Here is a 12,585-nt window from a genome sequence, read left to right on the forward strand (position 1 = left end):
TAGTCCAAGACTCCTTTGGTCCTCGACAGGTTCTCCATGATAAAACCGTAACTCTCCCTTTTAGCTGGATGATTCTACTTCCTGAAGAAGGACTTTAACCCCCAGTCAGGTAGCAGGGAATGGAAGGTGGCTCAGGGCAAGTGTGGGCAGGGACATTCGAGACGAGAGTTGGTTCTTCCCAAACCACCGACCACCCTCCCCCCACCTTCCATTTCTTTCCAGAGTCTGCTCTGTCATAGCCTCTGCCCTGGAGAATATGTAAGCAGTGTGGCTTTGTTGAGTGTTTGGTGGACAGGTTATAAGTCATTCTGGCATGGCCTTCACTGACCACATTGGGCCAGGGCTGCTTACTATTTTCCTCCAAAGTGCAAATCTATAACAGAGGCAGGTCCCACTGGGTGGCAAGGGCGAAACTGCTTTGAGGTCTATTTCGGTTCTTAAGACAGAAATGAAGCCCCACCCCTGCTGTCCGGGTTGCTGGAGTGATCGGTCCTGGCCACTGGTTCTACATTAGGCAAGCATGGATGTTATTTCCTATTCCTCCTGACGATGTGTCTCCTCTCCCAAAGGTCTTTGTTTTGAACGTAATTATCACATGCTAATACATATTCAAACATGCACCTTCCAAAGGGCAAGACATACCCCAGGGCAGGAAGTAGTCTGTGAATTTCCGCTTAGGATTTTGAAAGAAAGACTGTGAGACAAAAAAGTCAAGAGAAGAGTTGTGATGTTCTAGTGAAATCCCACATGAAACTATAAAAGCCGTTTAGCGGGGTAGGTAGATGGGCTTTATGCCCTCGTTTGGTCACGATAGATTATGGACTCTCTTCTGCCTATTGGAATGGATTTCACTTGGGGTACATGTGTAATACTCACTACCACTTTACTACCATTTACATATAATAGCAACAGCTATGATTTACTGAGGGTTTCTTATAAGCTTGCATCATGTTAAGTCATTGGCTTACTGATTCTATCTTCCCTCCCTAGAATAGTATCTAACTTATGTGGTTGCCCACATGACTCTTACCCACGAGTCATGAATTTCGAGGCACAGTCCCTACTGGACTTACAGAAATGCAGCCCTAGTCACTGAGCACTGCTGGAGCTCGGAAGGATGGTAAGGAGAAGCTGATGGATGTTGCCCTACTTTACAGCATCCCTAAAATCACTCTACTGCCTGAAAGAAACAGTCACCCAGTCAAGACACCCATGCCTTGGCCTTTTCATTTTAGGTTTGTAAGTTTTCATAATTGCTGGGCCTTTATCAAGGTCTTTGTCTACCAGAAGAGGGGTATCTGGGGGTTCAGCACACAGCTGAACTGCTCTCTGGTGAGCCTGGCGGAGGGGGAGCCATTTGGCATCACTGGTTTGCAAATGACTGCAATCACTCCAAGTGGATAGCTTGAGCTTCTTTGGGGCACTCTCTTTGCTCTCCTGACTGACTGGGAAGGTAGAAAATGTTACACTGATCACAGGTGGGAGGAAAAGGACCTTACCACCTGTGCCCTCAATTCTGGCCGCTGTCTCCTCCATATGTCCCTTCGTGCTTTGAGAAGGGAGGAACAGAAAGGGAATAGAGCAAGATTCTGGGACTGGCACCTGCTTAGAAGCACAGAATTGGAGGTATGCTAGCGTGGGAAGACGTGTGTGGTGCAGGGGGTCAGGGGGATCTCCATCACGGGGAGCTGAAAGCAGAGGCAGCAGGATGGGCTACGAGGATCCAGGCTGGTGTCACGGGCTGGGCTCTGGCTCCAGTTCTGCCACTCACTAGACTGGATGACCTCGGACAACTGACACAACTACTCTTATCTGGAAACACAAGAAGGTTGAACTGGATGGTCTCTAAGGCCCCTGCCATTTCTAACATTCTAGGAGTCCAAGTTAAAGGCAGAACGTTCTTCATGAGGTCATGTATAATTCATACCCTACATCCAAAAGGAATTTGGGACAGACCCCAGGACTATTCAAATAAAGATGAAAAGAGAATAAGGAGCCCCATGGAAGAAGAGCTCAGACCAAGAACAGAAGACAGGCTAATTTCTTGAAGGACTGCTGCTCTATCAAGAAAAAACAAAACACTTCCTCTGTTGTACATAATTCCCTTTTCTGACACATGCATTCAACAGATATTTGAGGCTGCAGACACTGTTCCAGACACAGGGGGTGCCTTGGAGAATAAGGCAAAGTTCTGGAGCTCATGGAGCTGATATCTATGTTGGTGGTGGGAGGCAATGAAAACATACCAAATGTTAGAAACACTGCAGACACCTAGTGTCCAGATCTCGGTTTCTAATACCATTCTCCAATAAAAGGAACCAGGTTCCTAGGAGAAGTGGCCGGTTCTAAGAGTAGGGCAGGAAATACACGAGATGAGCCTGGAACACCTTGTAGTGCCCCAAACGAAGGAAGTACTCACAAAAAAGCAAAAGCAAAACCCCACATTGATAAGAGTACACCAAAGGGGCACAGGGGCCAAGCAAAAGAGCTCCCAGTGGCCAAAGCCAGAACTGGACAACAAATATAGTATTGAATTATGACCCGAAGTATAAAATAAACATTCACGAGTCCACACTGATATAAATAAATGATTGAATCAATTAATAAACAGGGAAGAAGAGACAAATCTCCCGTGCAGAAGAATTCCAAATAATTTATGTAGCTGCTCTACCCTAAAGGAGGAGAAACGTAACCCCCGACTCCTTAGGTGTGGGCTGTGCCTAGTGACTTCCTTCCACAGAGGACAGTATGGAACCAGGGGCAAAAAGAGTAACTTTACAGCAGAGAAACTTGACACATACTCCTTCAGCCAGGGGATGAAGGGTAGTATCCACAGTCAGAGGTCATGGTGATAGTATGTATCCTTGAAATGACGTGATGAACATGGCACCTTACCTGTGTGATCTGCCTCTCCAAAACCATAACCCAGTCTAATCACGAGAAGAACATCAGACAAGTTCCCACAGAGGAGCATCCTACAGTATGGATGGCCAGTACTCTTCAAGTACTCAACTGTCAAGGTCACTAAAAACAAGGAAAGTCTGAGAAAGTGTCACAGAAAGAGGAGACCGAGGAAACATGACAACTAAATGTAACGGGGGATCCTGGATGGTCCAGGAACAGAAAAAGGATATCAGGTAAAACTCAGAAGCTAAATAACTACGGACACTAATTAATAACAATGTACCAATATTTATTCATGAATTGCAATAAATGTACTGTACTAATGTAAGATGTTAATAATAGGGAAAACTGTGTGCAAGGGCAAAGGGTAATATGGGAATTCTCTGTACTATCTGCTCAGTTTTTCTGTAAACCTAAAACTGTTCCAAAAAAGAAAGTCGATTTAAAAAAAAGAATCTGGAGGTCAGAGATGGAAGAAGTCAGAGACCCTCTTCTCCTGCTGGCTTTGCGTAAGCAAGCTTCCCTGAGTCCTACAGCTGCAGGGAACGAATTCTGCCAACGGCATCATGATCTTGGAAGAGGATCCTGGCCTCAGACGAGACCCCAGTGCTGGATGATACCTGGACTGCAGTTTTGTGAGACCCTGAGCAGAGAACCCAGTTAAGCCTGCCTGGAATTCTGATTCATAGAAACTGTGACGTAACAAATGTTTGTTTTAAGCTGCTTAAAAAAAAAAAAAAAAGCAACCAAAACACAACAACAATAAACATGTCATAAAGTGGTGGGTGTGCTGCAGAAAATTAAATTAATTAAAATGTAGAGAGCAACTGGGTAGCTCTGTTAAACTGGGTGGTCGAGGAAGCCCTCTCTGAGGGGGTGACTTTTCAGTCGGAATCTGAATCCTAAGCGGAGCCAGTCATGAGGTATTGGCGGGGAAAGCACTGTGGGCAAAGCTATCAGGCCACTCCACGGCCTTGAAGTAAAACTGTATGTGTACTGGGAGAGAGGCAGCCTGTGTGGCTGGAGTGACCTGAGCATAGGGGAAGGAATAGGAAAGGAGGTGGGGGAGGTAGAATGAGCCAGATTACACAGGGTTTCCACCGTGGACTGAATGTTTGCGTGCCCCCAAATTCATATGTTGAAATGCTAACCCCCGAGACGCTGGTATTAAATGGAGGGGCCTTTGGGAGGTGATTAGGTCATGAGGGTGGTGCCCTCGTGAATGGCATTAGTGACCTTATAAAAGAGGCCCCAGGGCTTCCCTGGTGACGCAGTGGTTAGGAACCTGCCTGCCAATGCAGGGGACACGGGTTCAAGCCCTGGTCCGGGAGGATCCCACATGCCACGGAGCAACTAAGCCCGTGAGCCACAACTACTGAACCTGCACTCTAGCACCCATGAGCCACAACTACTGAGCCTGCGTGCCACAACTACTGAAGCCCACGTGTTCTAAGGCCCACATGCCACAACTACTGAGCCTGCGTGCTGCAACTACTAAGGCCCGCGTGCCTAGAGCCCGTGCTCCACAACAAGAGAAACCACCGCAATGAGAAGCCCGCGCACCGCAACGAAGAGTAGCCCCCACTCGCCGCAACTAAAGAAAGCCTGCACACAGCAACAAAGACCCAACGCAGCCAAAAATAAATAACTTTAAAATAAATAAAAGAGGCCCCAGAGAGTTCCCTTGGCCCTGCCACCGTATGAGAACACACAAGAAGGTACCATCTATGACATCTATGACCCAGAAGGCAGGTTCTCACCAGACACCGAATCTGCCAGTGCCTTGACCTTGGACTTTCCAGACTCCAGGACAGCAAGAAATAAACTTCTGTTCTTTCTAAGCCGCCCAGCGTCTGGTATCTTGTTACAGCAGCCCAAGCTAACTAACACAGCTTCTAAAGAAGGGTAAGGAGTTTGGATTTTAAGTTCAAGTGTAAGCTTTTTGAGCAGTGGTAGATAAGTGAATATCTGATTTATAGTTTCAAAAATATTATGCCAACTGCCCTGTGAAGGGCTGACTGCCCGGTGCCAGCGTCTAGATAGGCGGCTCCAGCATTAGCCTAGGTGAAAGCTCACGGCAGAGGTGACGGATGCCTTCCAAGAGTGGGAGGACGAGGACATGTGAGCGGGTGCTGAGGGGCGGGGCACGGGTGTTGGATGTTCACACCCATCTTGTGGATCTGTGCCCACGAGGTGGGTCTAGGTTCGCCCGGCGAGCGAATTACAAGTAATCGTAGGAGTCACATGCTCCCTGCCACACGGCCCCGCCCCCCATGTCATCCTGTCCCTGTGCTTCTGAATCTCACTGATGACGAGTCCAGACACTTGTTTCCGGCAGTTGCACCCAAACGCCGCTGTGCCAGTCTGGACTAGGTTCTCCCCTGGAGGCCACGCCAAAGGGGAACCTGGATCCCACTCACCACCCGCAGCCTCCTGGCCCCACAGAGCTCCGTACTTAACTAAGCGCCTCCTCTGGGCTGAGCGTTAATTAAACACTTTGTTGCTAGTCATCTCACGAGGTGTGGGGTGCCCTCTCTTTAACCCCGGAAACAGTTAAATCGAGAAGAGAAGCACCCAGTGTGGGCCACCTCCTTTCGTGTAGGAACAGAGAAGAGGTTGTGAAGAGAACTCTTCTGTTTGTATTGCAGCCTCGGCCGGTTCATCTGCAGTCAACTGCAATTCCATCTTCAGACTCCCGACTTTAAATTCACCTTTTCCACTCTTGCCAACCCCTCCTTTTCCAGCTGCTCACCACACCCACACCCGGCCAGCACTGCGACAGCTGGTGCCCACCACCTTTCTCACTTGCTGCCCAGTCTAACCCCCTGGGCCCTAGTCTGTGCTCAGTTCCGGGTGCCTGAAATGCCAATCTGGGTGAAAGCTAAGGCCGTGGGGCCTTTTGGTCACAAATATCTACAGTTTGAGTGACTGCTCTGCCGTGCTCAGGAGGTTCCTGTCACAGGTAGCTGACTCTCCAAGCCCTTCAAAGGTCAGCCCTAGAGGGGCTGCCCTGGAGGGCAGGCACCGGTCGGGCTCTGGGAGGGGTTGATGCTGACATGTCTCTCTGACACACAGGGCTCTACAGGACAAGACTTCATTTTGGGGTTTGGCTCCCAACCTCTCAGCAGCTCTCGGTGCTGAGCGGGGATGGGGGGAGGCACAGCCTCTACACTGAGTCTGCTTCCTCCCAGCCTCCAACTAAACCACACTCATGGGGTCAGCAGGCTGCAGCTGCCCTGGGCATTGGGACCCCCTGAAGCTGTGTCGGGCCTCCTTGGAAAGGGCACTAATTTGAAAAGGAAGAGGGTGCCTTCCCCCGCCTAGAGCTTTATCTTCCCCAAAAGACCAGGGTTCAAGGGGTCAGCTCTTAGCGGCTTTGTCCTTCTTCCTCTCCTACTGGGGCCTCCCTGACGGTACCCATGAGGTGTGTGGACACCACTTTCCTCCCCAGCCTCTTTGGGGAGAGGACAGTTCTACATATGGACATAAGCCCCATGGCGGATGAGATGCCCCCACTCCAACCAGGACAATGCTCCCGTCAGGAAGAAACAGCTCTTAGGACAGCAAGCTTCCCCAGAGTTCTTCTGGACGCTAACATTTTATTATGAACTATGGTTTTTCCATTAAAAAAAAAAAGAAAGGGAGTGCGTGTGTTGGGGAAGTGGGTTTAGCTGGGACCCTCGGTGATCAGGGCTCGGACAGGCCTCCACAGTCATAATCGAAGCCCTGTGACAGCACTTCCTTGTCTGATGCTGCCTAAGGTAGTCATAAAATGGGGAGGCTGGGGGGCATCGGGGGAAGGAAGAAAACAAATCACGAGAGGTCTTGCCCAATTGATTCATCCCCAGAACGTAACATTTCAGAGCTGGAGGGAAATTTAAAGGTCACCTGTTCCCCCAGCTCTCACCCCTTATTGAGCGTCACCCCCAGAAGTTCGGCTTGGATCGGTCTGGGGTGAGGCCCTATAGCATCAGTACTTTTAAAAGTTCTGCAGGTGATTTGACTGTGTGGTGATTAAGAACCACTAACCAGGCAGAAGGGAAGCAACACCCTCACTCATTCCCTGCGGGGAGGGGCCTCAGGTCCCCCGTCCAGCCCAAGGGCTTTCCTGGCGTCCCCAGAGCCCTAGGGCTCCTGGGCGGTACCTTAGCAAATGGGGGACAGGGCTTCCAGGCACCCTCCTGCCCCCCACTGTCTGCCCCACACCCTCTTCTGGGAGAGTTCCTACCCAGGGTCTCAGGTGAGTGGGAAGTGTCTCAGGGACCACCCCCTCTTCAGGTCACAGTGATGTGTGGCCTGGCCTGGAAGGATCACTGGGCCCATCACTCGTTCTCTGGAAGCTGTCAGAGTTGGAAGGCTTACTTAGCACCTGGGAAGGATGTGAGCCAAGTGCCGGCCTGGAGAGGGGAACGTGCAGGGGATGACGATCGCCTCGGAAGAGAAAGAGTATCGGCTCCCAGGGCTCCTGGATTTCTGCTCTGCCCGAGGCCTGTTTGCTCAGCTTTTCTCGGATCCCTGGGGGCCCTCTCTAGAGCCTTAGAAAAGCCCCGTTTTACTGGAGCCCATCTTTGTACAACCACAAGAGTCTTAGAGAGAACATTCACTACAAACAGAGCCACTCCACTTTTATCTTTTCACTTTCTGGGGTCCACGGAAGATTCTGACTGGAAGGTGGAAACAAAAAAGACTCCGTGCTGCTAACACCAAGTATGGAAATCCCGGGCCAAGTGTGACCCTCGCTTCAGTGAGGAGGACACCCGGGTGCAGAAAAGGTGGTGCGGCTGGTTTTGGGGGCCCCCGTCTCAGCGGGAGACCGGAAGGAGGGGTGAAGGAGCCACCGTGCCCCTCCCTCCCCAGCCTCTGCCCTAAGTGCCGCTGTGGGACCCACAGGGAGGCAGTGCTGGGCAGGGGCAGCTGACCCTGACGGCAGAGGATCCGGGAGGCACAGGGTGTCTGTGCTTTGGGGGAACAAGGATAAGCGGTCAGGCACGAGGTGGAATCCTGCAACTCTCCTCCTCTCCCAACCCACAGCTCACTCACTGAACCCCAGATCTCTCCGTCCACCTAGAAGGATAGCCGCCTCCTTTCTCCAGCCAGACCCACCCCTCCACCGCCTGCCCCTGCTGAGACCCTGAGTCGGGCCATTCACGTGGTGTCTACCATCTACCTGATGGTGGTTTCCACGCATGGGACTCACTGTCCTTTTTCCCCACACATATTTCTAACTCCCTCTGTCCAAGCCCAATTCCTCCTCTTCCTAACTCCATGCAAGTCATCCACCCACTTCTCCCCGAGGAGTGTACTGTGATGGGCATGCCGCCCGTTAGCTTTGGCTTCAGACTGAGACTCAAACCAGGAGACCAAAAAGCACATCTCAGCTCCTCGGGGGAAAAGAGGCACGTGTAGATAGTGGATTAACCTTTACTTCCCGTGGACTGGAACCTATTCCCTCATAGCTACACAGTTCTGCTCATATACAGCCCTTTATAAGGGTGCAGTCGGTTCTATGGCCCTGACAGTAATAGAGGGTAAGGGAGACGTGTGACGAAGGTCTAGCCCCGTCTTACCACCTTTAGAGCCTCGTTGGGAAACGGAGCGGCATTAAGACCCATAAATCAAGGGTAAAGGTACGCTTTTGAAGGGGAAACTGCCCAGATAGCACCTGCCGCCCACCCCAAAGTATAGTATGTGCATAAAACGCCCGAGTATCACGTGGGTTCTCACTTGCCCCAGATCTGACACCTCGCTCAACGCCATCGCCACAGTCTTTCCCACACCAGGTGGGCAGACGCCCGAGTGCAAAGACCAGCAGTGGAGAGTGGCTAAGAGGAGCTCAAAACATGTTCGCTGATTGAGTGAATGAAAGGGCCCCGCCGAGCCTGGGCCTTCGCCCACACGCCCACCAGCCATTCTCTCGGAATCCCAGTAACCAGGAGCCCCCCCCCCCCCAATCCCGCAGTCCCCAAGTCTTACCTCCCATGAGGAAGAGAAGCCCTGCCACATACTGCATAAGGCCTCGGTCCCAGCAGCAGCCCAGCACGCCGATGATCCAGCCGAAGAGGATGATGGCCACCGCCATGCCCATGAAGCCGGCCGTCATCCTACGCAGGTCTGCGGGGAAGCAGGCAGACAACAGTTAGCATCAGAGCCCGGAACTCAGGGTCCAGTGCACCCCGGCCCCGGGCGAGGGGGCAGGGAGGCCACCTGCCCTTTACAGACAGGTTGGTACAACCAAGCTTCCTCTGCAGAGGACAGAGCCCCCAGTGGTGACTGTCTCCTCGCGTGCAAACACATGCTGGGGCCGCGTGGTCCATTCGCACAGGGAGAGATCATCATCATAGCTGTCATTTCTTTTAAATCTCCTTTGTGTCAGGCACAGCACTGTTCTTCCCCAGGCTTCTCTCTCAACCTTCTAAGATATGTACTGTCTTTATCCCTATCTGAAAAATGCAGCAAGTTGCGGAAAGCCATACAGTGAGTGGTAGGACAGGGCGACAAGCCCAGATCTGTGCGGCTCCCCAGTCATAATCCAGCATTAGTCACCTCTCCGGGCAGGGAGAACCAGACGAATGGACCGTTAGAGCTGGGCTGGGTCGGGTCCTGGCAGTCTGGCTGTACCCGCCAAGGACTCCCTCCCTTCCCTCCAGGGTTTGCTGGTCTCCCAGGAGGTCAGGAGTGAGCACGAAGCTGCCAGTGGCATCGCTTTCCTCCTTCTCCAGCCCGGCCCCCAGGGTCTCAGCTCCCCGTGGACATGAGGCCGCAGGGTGGGCACCGTGCTTCCTGCTCTCAGACTGTACCCCCGAGGAGGCCTCCTCAGGTCAACCCGGTTTTCCAGATCAGGCCCTTCTCCGCTCTGCGCCCCACTGACCCGCCAGACAAAGCCTGGCGTACGCACAGAGGGGAGGAGGGCCGTCTGGAAAGGTGGTATTTTTAGCAGAAGGGAGAGGGCAGAGCTGCTGCCATGTCAGCCTCATTCAGCAACTGGCTCGGCCTGGCTTCCTCCCAGTTCCAGCCCCACCCTCCGGTGCCTCCTCCCCACCGCACCTGCCTCCCCTGGAGCCGGCCTTCTTACCGCCCTCCTGGGTAACACACCACAATGGGGCTCCCAACAGGAGCCGTTTGTCTGGGCCTCTGCCCTAAGGGGTGGGAGGTGGGGATTTCAGAGCAGCCTGGAGATCCCCTGGGCATTCCCTTCTCTTGGAGGAAGGGAGGGAGGAATGTGTGTGTGTGTGACGCTGAGGACCGGACAGCAAACTACACCAATCCCCACCCCCCCCAACCCCCACATCCAAGCAAGCACGGACGGTCTCTTCCCCCCCCCCCCCCGGGAAACGAACACCCAGGTTTCCATGGGGAGCACCTCACAGGCATCACGTCCCTTCTCTGCCTCTCTCCCACTCCAGTGCAGAGCAAACAGAGGATCCCTGGCACAGTTTGGCTTGAGGCCTCCTGCCCTCCCTGCCGCCACCCTCACGCTGGAGACGGATGTGGTCCACGAGCCTTGCCCTGACACTGAATATCAGACACTGGAAGCCGCCTCCCCGCCCTCCAGGGAGGAAGCTGGTTGGGGGGTGGGGGTGGGTGGGAAGGAGAACAGCAGCAGAGCCTCCCCGAGGAGGTGGGGGGACCTGACAGGGCCCTGTCACAGAGGCAGAAATCCACAGAGAGCCCGTTCCTGCTTTACTGAGTTCTCCTTGGTCCTCCCGACCCCTGCCGACCCGGAGTGCCCGCCGCAGCCAGGCAGCAGTCACATCCGTTACTCTTTGCTCTGGGGGCTCCCTCCACTCTCCACTGTAGTCAAGGGCAAGCAGGTGATGGGAATGGGAAAAGAGAGGTCAGGGTATTTTCAGTCTAAAGGAGATTTATATTCCCTTAAACAGGTCAGGAAATTTTTCTTCTATACCCCTGTGAAACCAATGGTTCCCTTTTCAGTAACTGGAGGGTTTCCAGGAAAAATCTCGGCCCCTCCGCCAGCACTAGAGAGGACCAACCTGCGGAAGCCCCAGAGCCCCTTCCAGCTGCACTTGGCCGGTACCGGCCCCTGGGCTGTGCAGACCCATGGGAGCAAAGGTACTGCCTGGGGGACTGAATGGAGACGGGGTCCTGTAAGGTGTGTGCACTTGGGCCAGGGATGGAAAAGCGCGCTGGGCAGGAAAAGAGAAATGCAAATCATTAAAAGAGGGAAGCGTATTGCTGTTGGTGGATGAAAGCAAAGTGCTTTACTTAGAAGAAAACAGAGCAAAAGGCAGGAAGGGAAATGGAGAGAATAATTCCTCTTCCAAAAGTCCTGAGACAGATAGTAGTCATCTGTGTCCCAGGTCAGGGAGGGGTGTGCAACACAGTCTGTCCAACACAGACTAGGTACACTCTGCTGTCTCCCAAAGGCTTGGCCAACAAAAGCTGAGGGTCACGTTAAGTTGTTGATCTGGAAAGAAGGATGAAAACCAGAGGTCAGGTCTGAGTATTTTCACTGACCTGGGGGGATATCCACCATCACCCTATGAGCCTGATTTTGCTAGAGCCATGCAAGTACGGCTGGTTATTTTGCCCTCAGACCCACGTGGTAACTCAGGGCAGCTGCAGCAACAACTTATAAGGTAGGTAGGACAAGAAATATTCCTATTTTGCAGGATTTAAAGAAGTTAAATAATTTATTAACAGTCTCAAACCCGTGAACTAAAAAAAGGAGTGAGTTGGGTTATTGAGTTGTGTGGGAAAGTTAAAATGTAATTAATGTATCTAGTATTTCTTCCTCCCAAATTAAGCCAGGATTATAGTTACAAGATTTTTTTTTTTTTAAGACAGAAATTCACACAGAAGGGGAAACTAGGAAAGGAGACAGCGGCAACAGAAGATTGGAAACCGTAAAGCTGAGAGACAGTATAATTGCCTCAGCAGAACTACAGAGCTAAGGCGAGAGCCAGCAGGGGGGAAGCTGAAAACCGTCCTGCCAAATCCCCAAAAGGCTCAGGAACTGGCATCAGGAAGTTAAGCAGAGGGGAGGGAGATAAAACAAGGATTTGGTACAAGTTGTCTGAGCTGGAACTAGAACCCTAGCTCCCCTCACCCACTCTACACCTCTGGGGCTACCCCCTTTCCCCCACCCCCCAGGGTGGAGTGGGCATACTTAGGACTGGGGGTTGACAAGCTCAGGTGAGGGCTGGCCAGCACAGCTGAGGGTCATTATGCACAGAGCAAGTGTCTGTGCACATACAGAATGTTGAATGCTTACCCTTGAGACCCCAGACCTCTTCTGCCTGGCTCTCAGAAGCAGACTGCCCTGCCTTTGCCCTATAGCCTGGAAGCTGGGAGAGACCTTTCTGGTGATGACCAGCACAAGAGAAAATATCTAGATACATTGCCGCTGTGTGTTGCAAGGGAGGCATAAGCAGCCACTCCCAGCAGCCACAGTAAAGCTTCCCATTGGCAAGCCCACCCCCGACTCAGGGCTTCCGGGCAGCCCCAAATACCTGAGAAAAGCTATAGGCTGGGAGAAGAGCTTGAGGAAACAAACTGCAGGGAAAAGAAACAATAATTAAAAATTATTACTGGGAAATGCAAATCAAAACCACAATGAGATACCACCTCATACCCGTCAGAATGGCCATCGTCAAAAAGACCACAAATAACAAATGTTGGTGAGGATGTGGAGAAAAGGGAACCCTTGTGCACTGCTGGCGG

The 12,585-nt window shown here is 52.2% G+C and overlaps 1 protein-coding gene across 2 annotated transcripts in view; it reads right to left on the reverse strand.

The window, feature by feature from the left end:
• Window positions 1-12,585, reverse strand: part of TMEM178B (transmembrane protein 178B) — a 365,732-nt gene that overhangs the window by 26,623 nt on the left and 326,524 nt on the right. For both annotated transcript variants that reach the window (XM_033432325.2, XM_004272130.3), the window contains one exon: window positions 8,878-9,015. In XM_033432325.2, the coding sequence (XP_033288216.1) occupies window positions 8,878-9,015 (138 nt within the window). The remainder of the gene's footprint in view (window positions 1-8,877; window positions 9,016-12,585) is intronic.

The sequence above is a fragment of the Orcinus orca genome, chromosome 9 (genome assembly GCF_937001465.1).
Source record: "Orcinus orca chromosome 9, mOrcOrc1.1, whole genome shotgun sequence".
Taxonomy (NCBI): Eukaryota; Metazoa; Chordata; class Mammalia; order Artiodactyla; family Delphinidae; genus Orcinus; species Orcinus orca.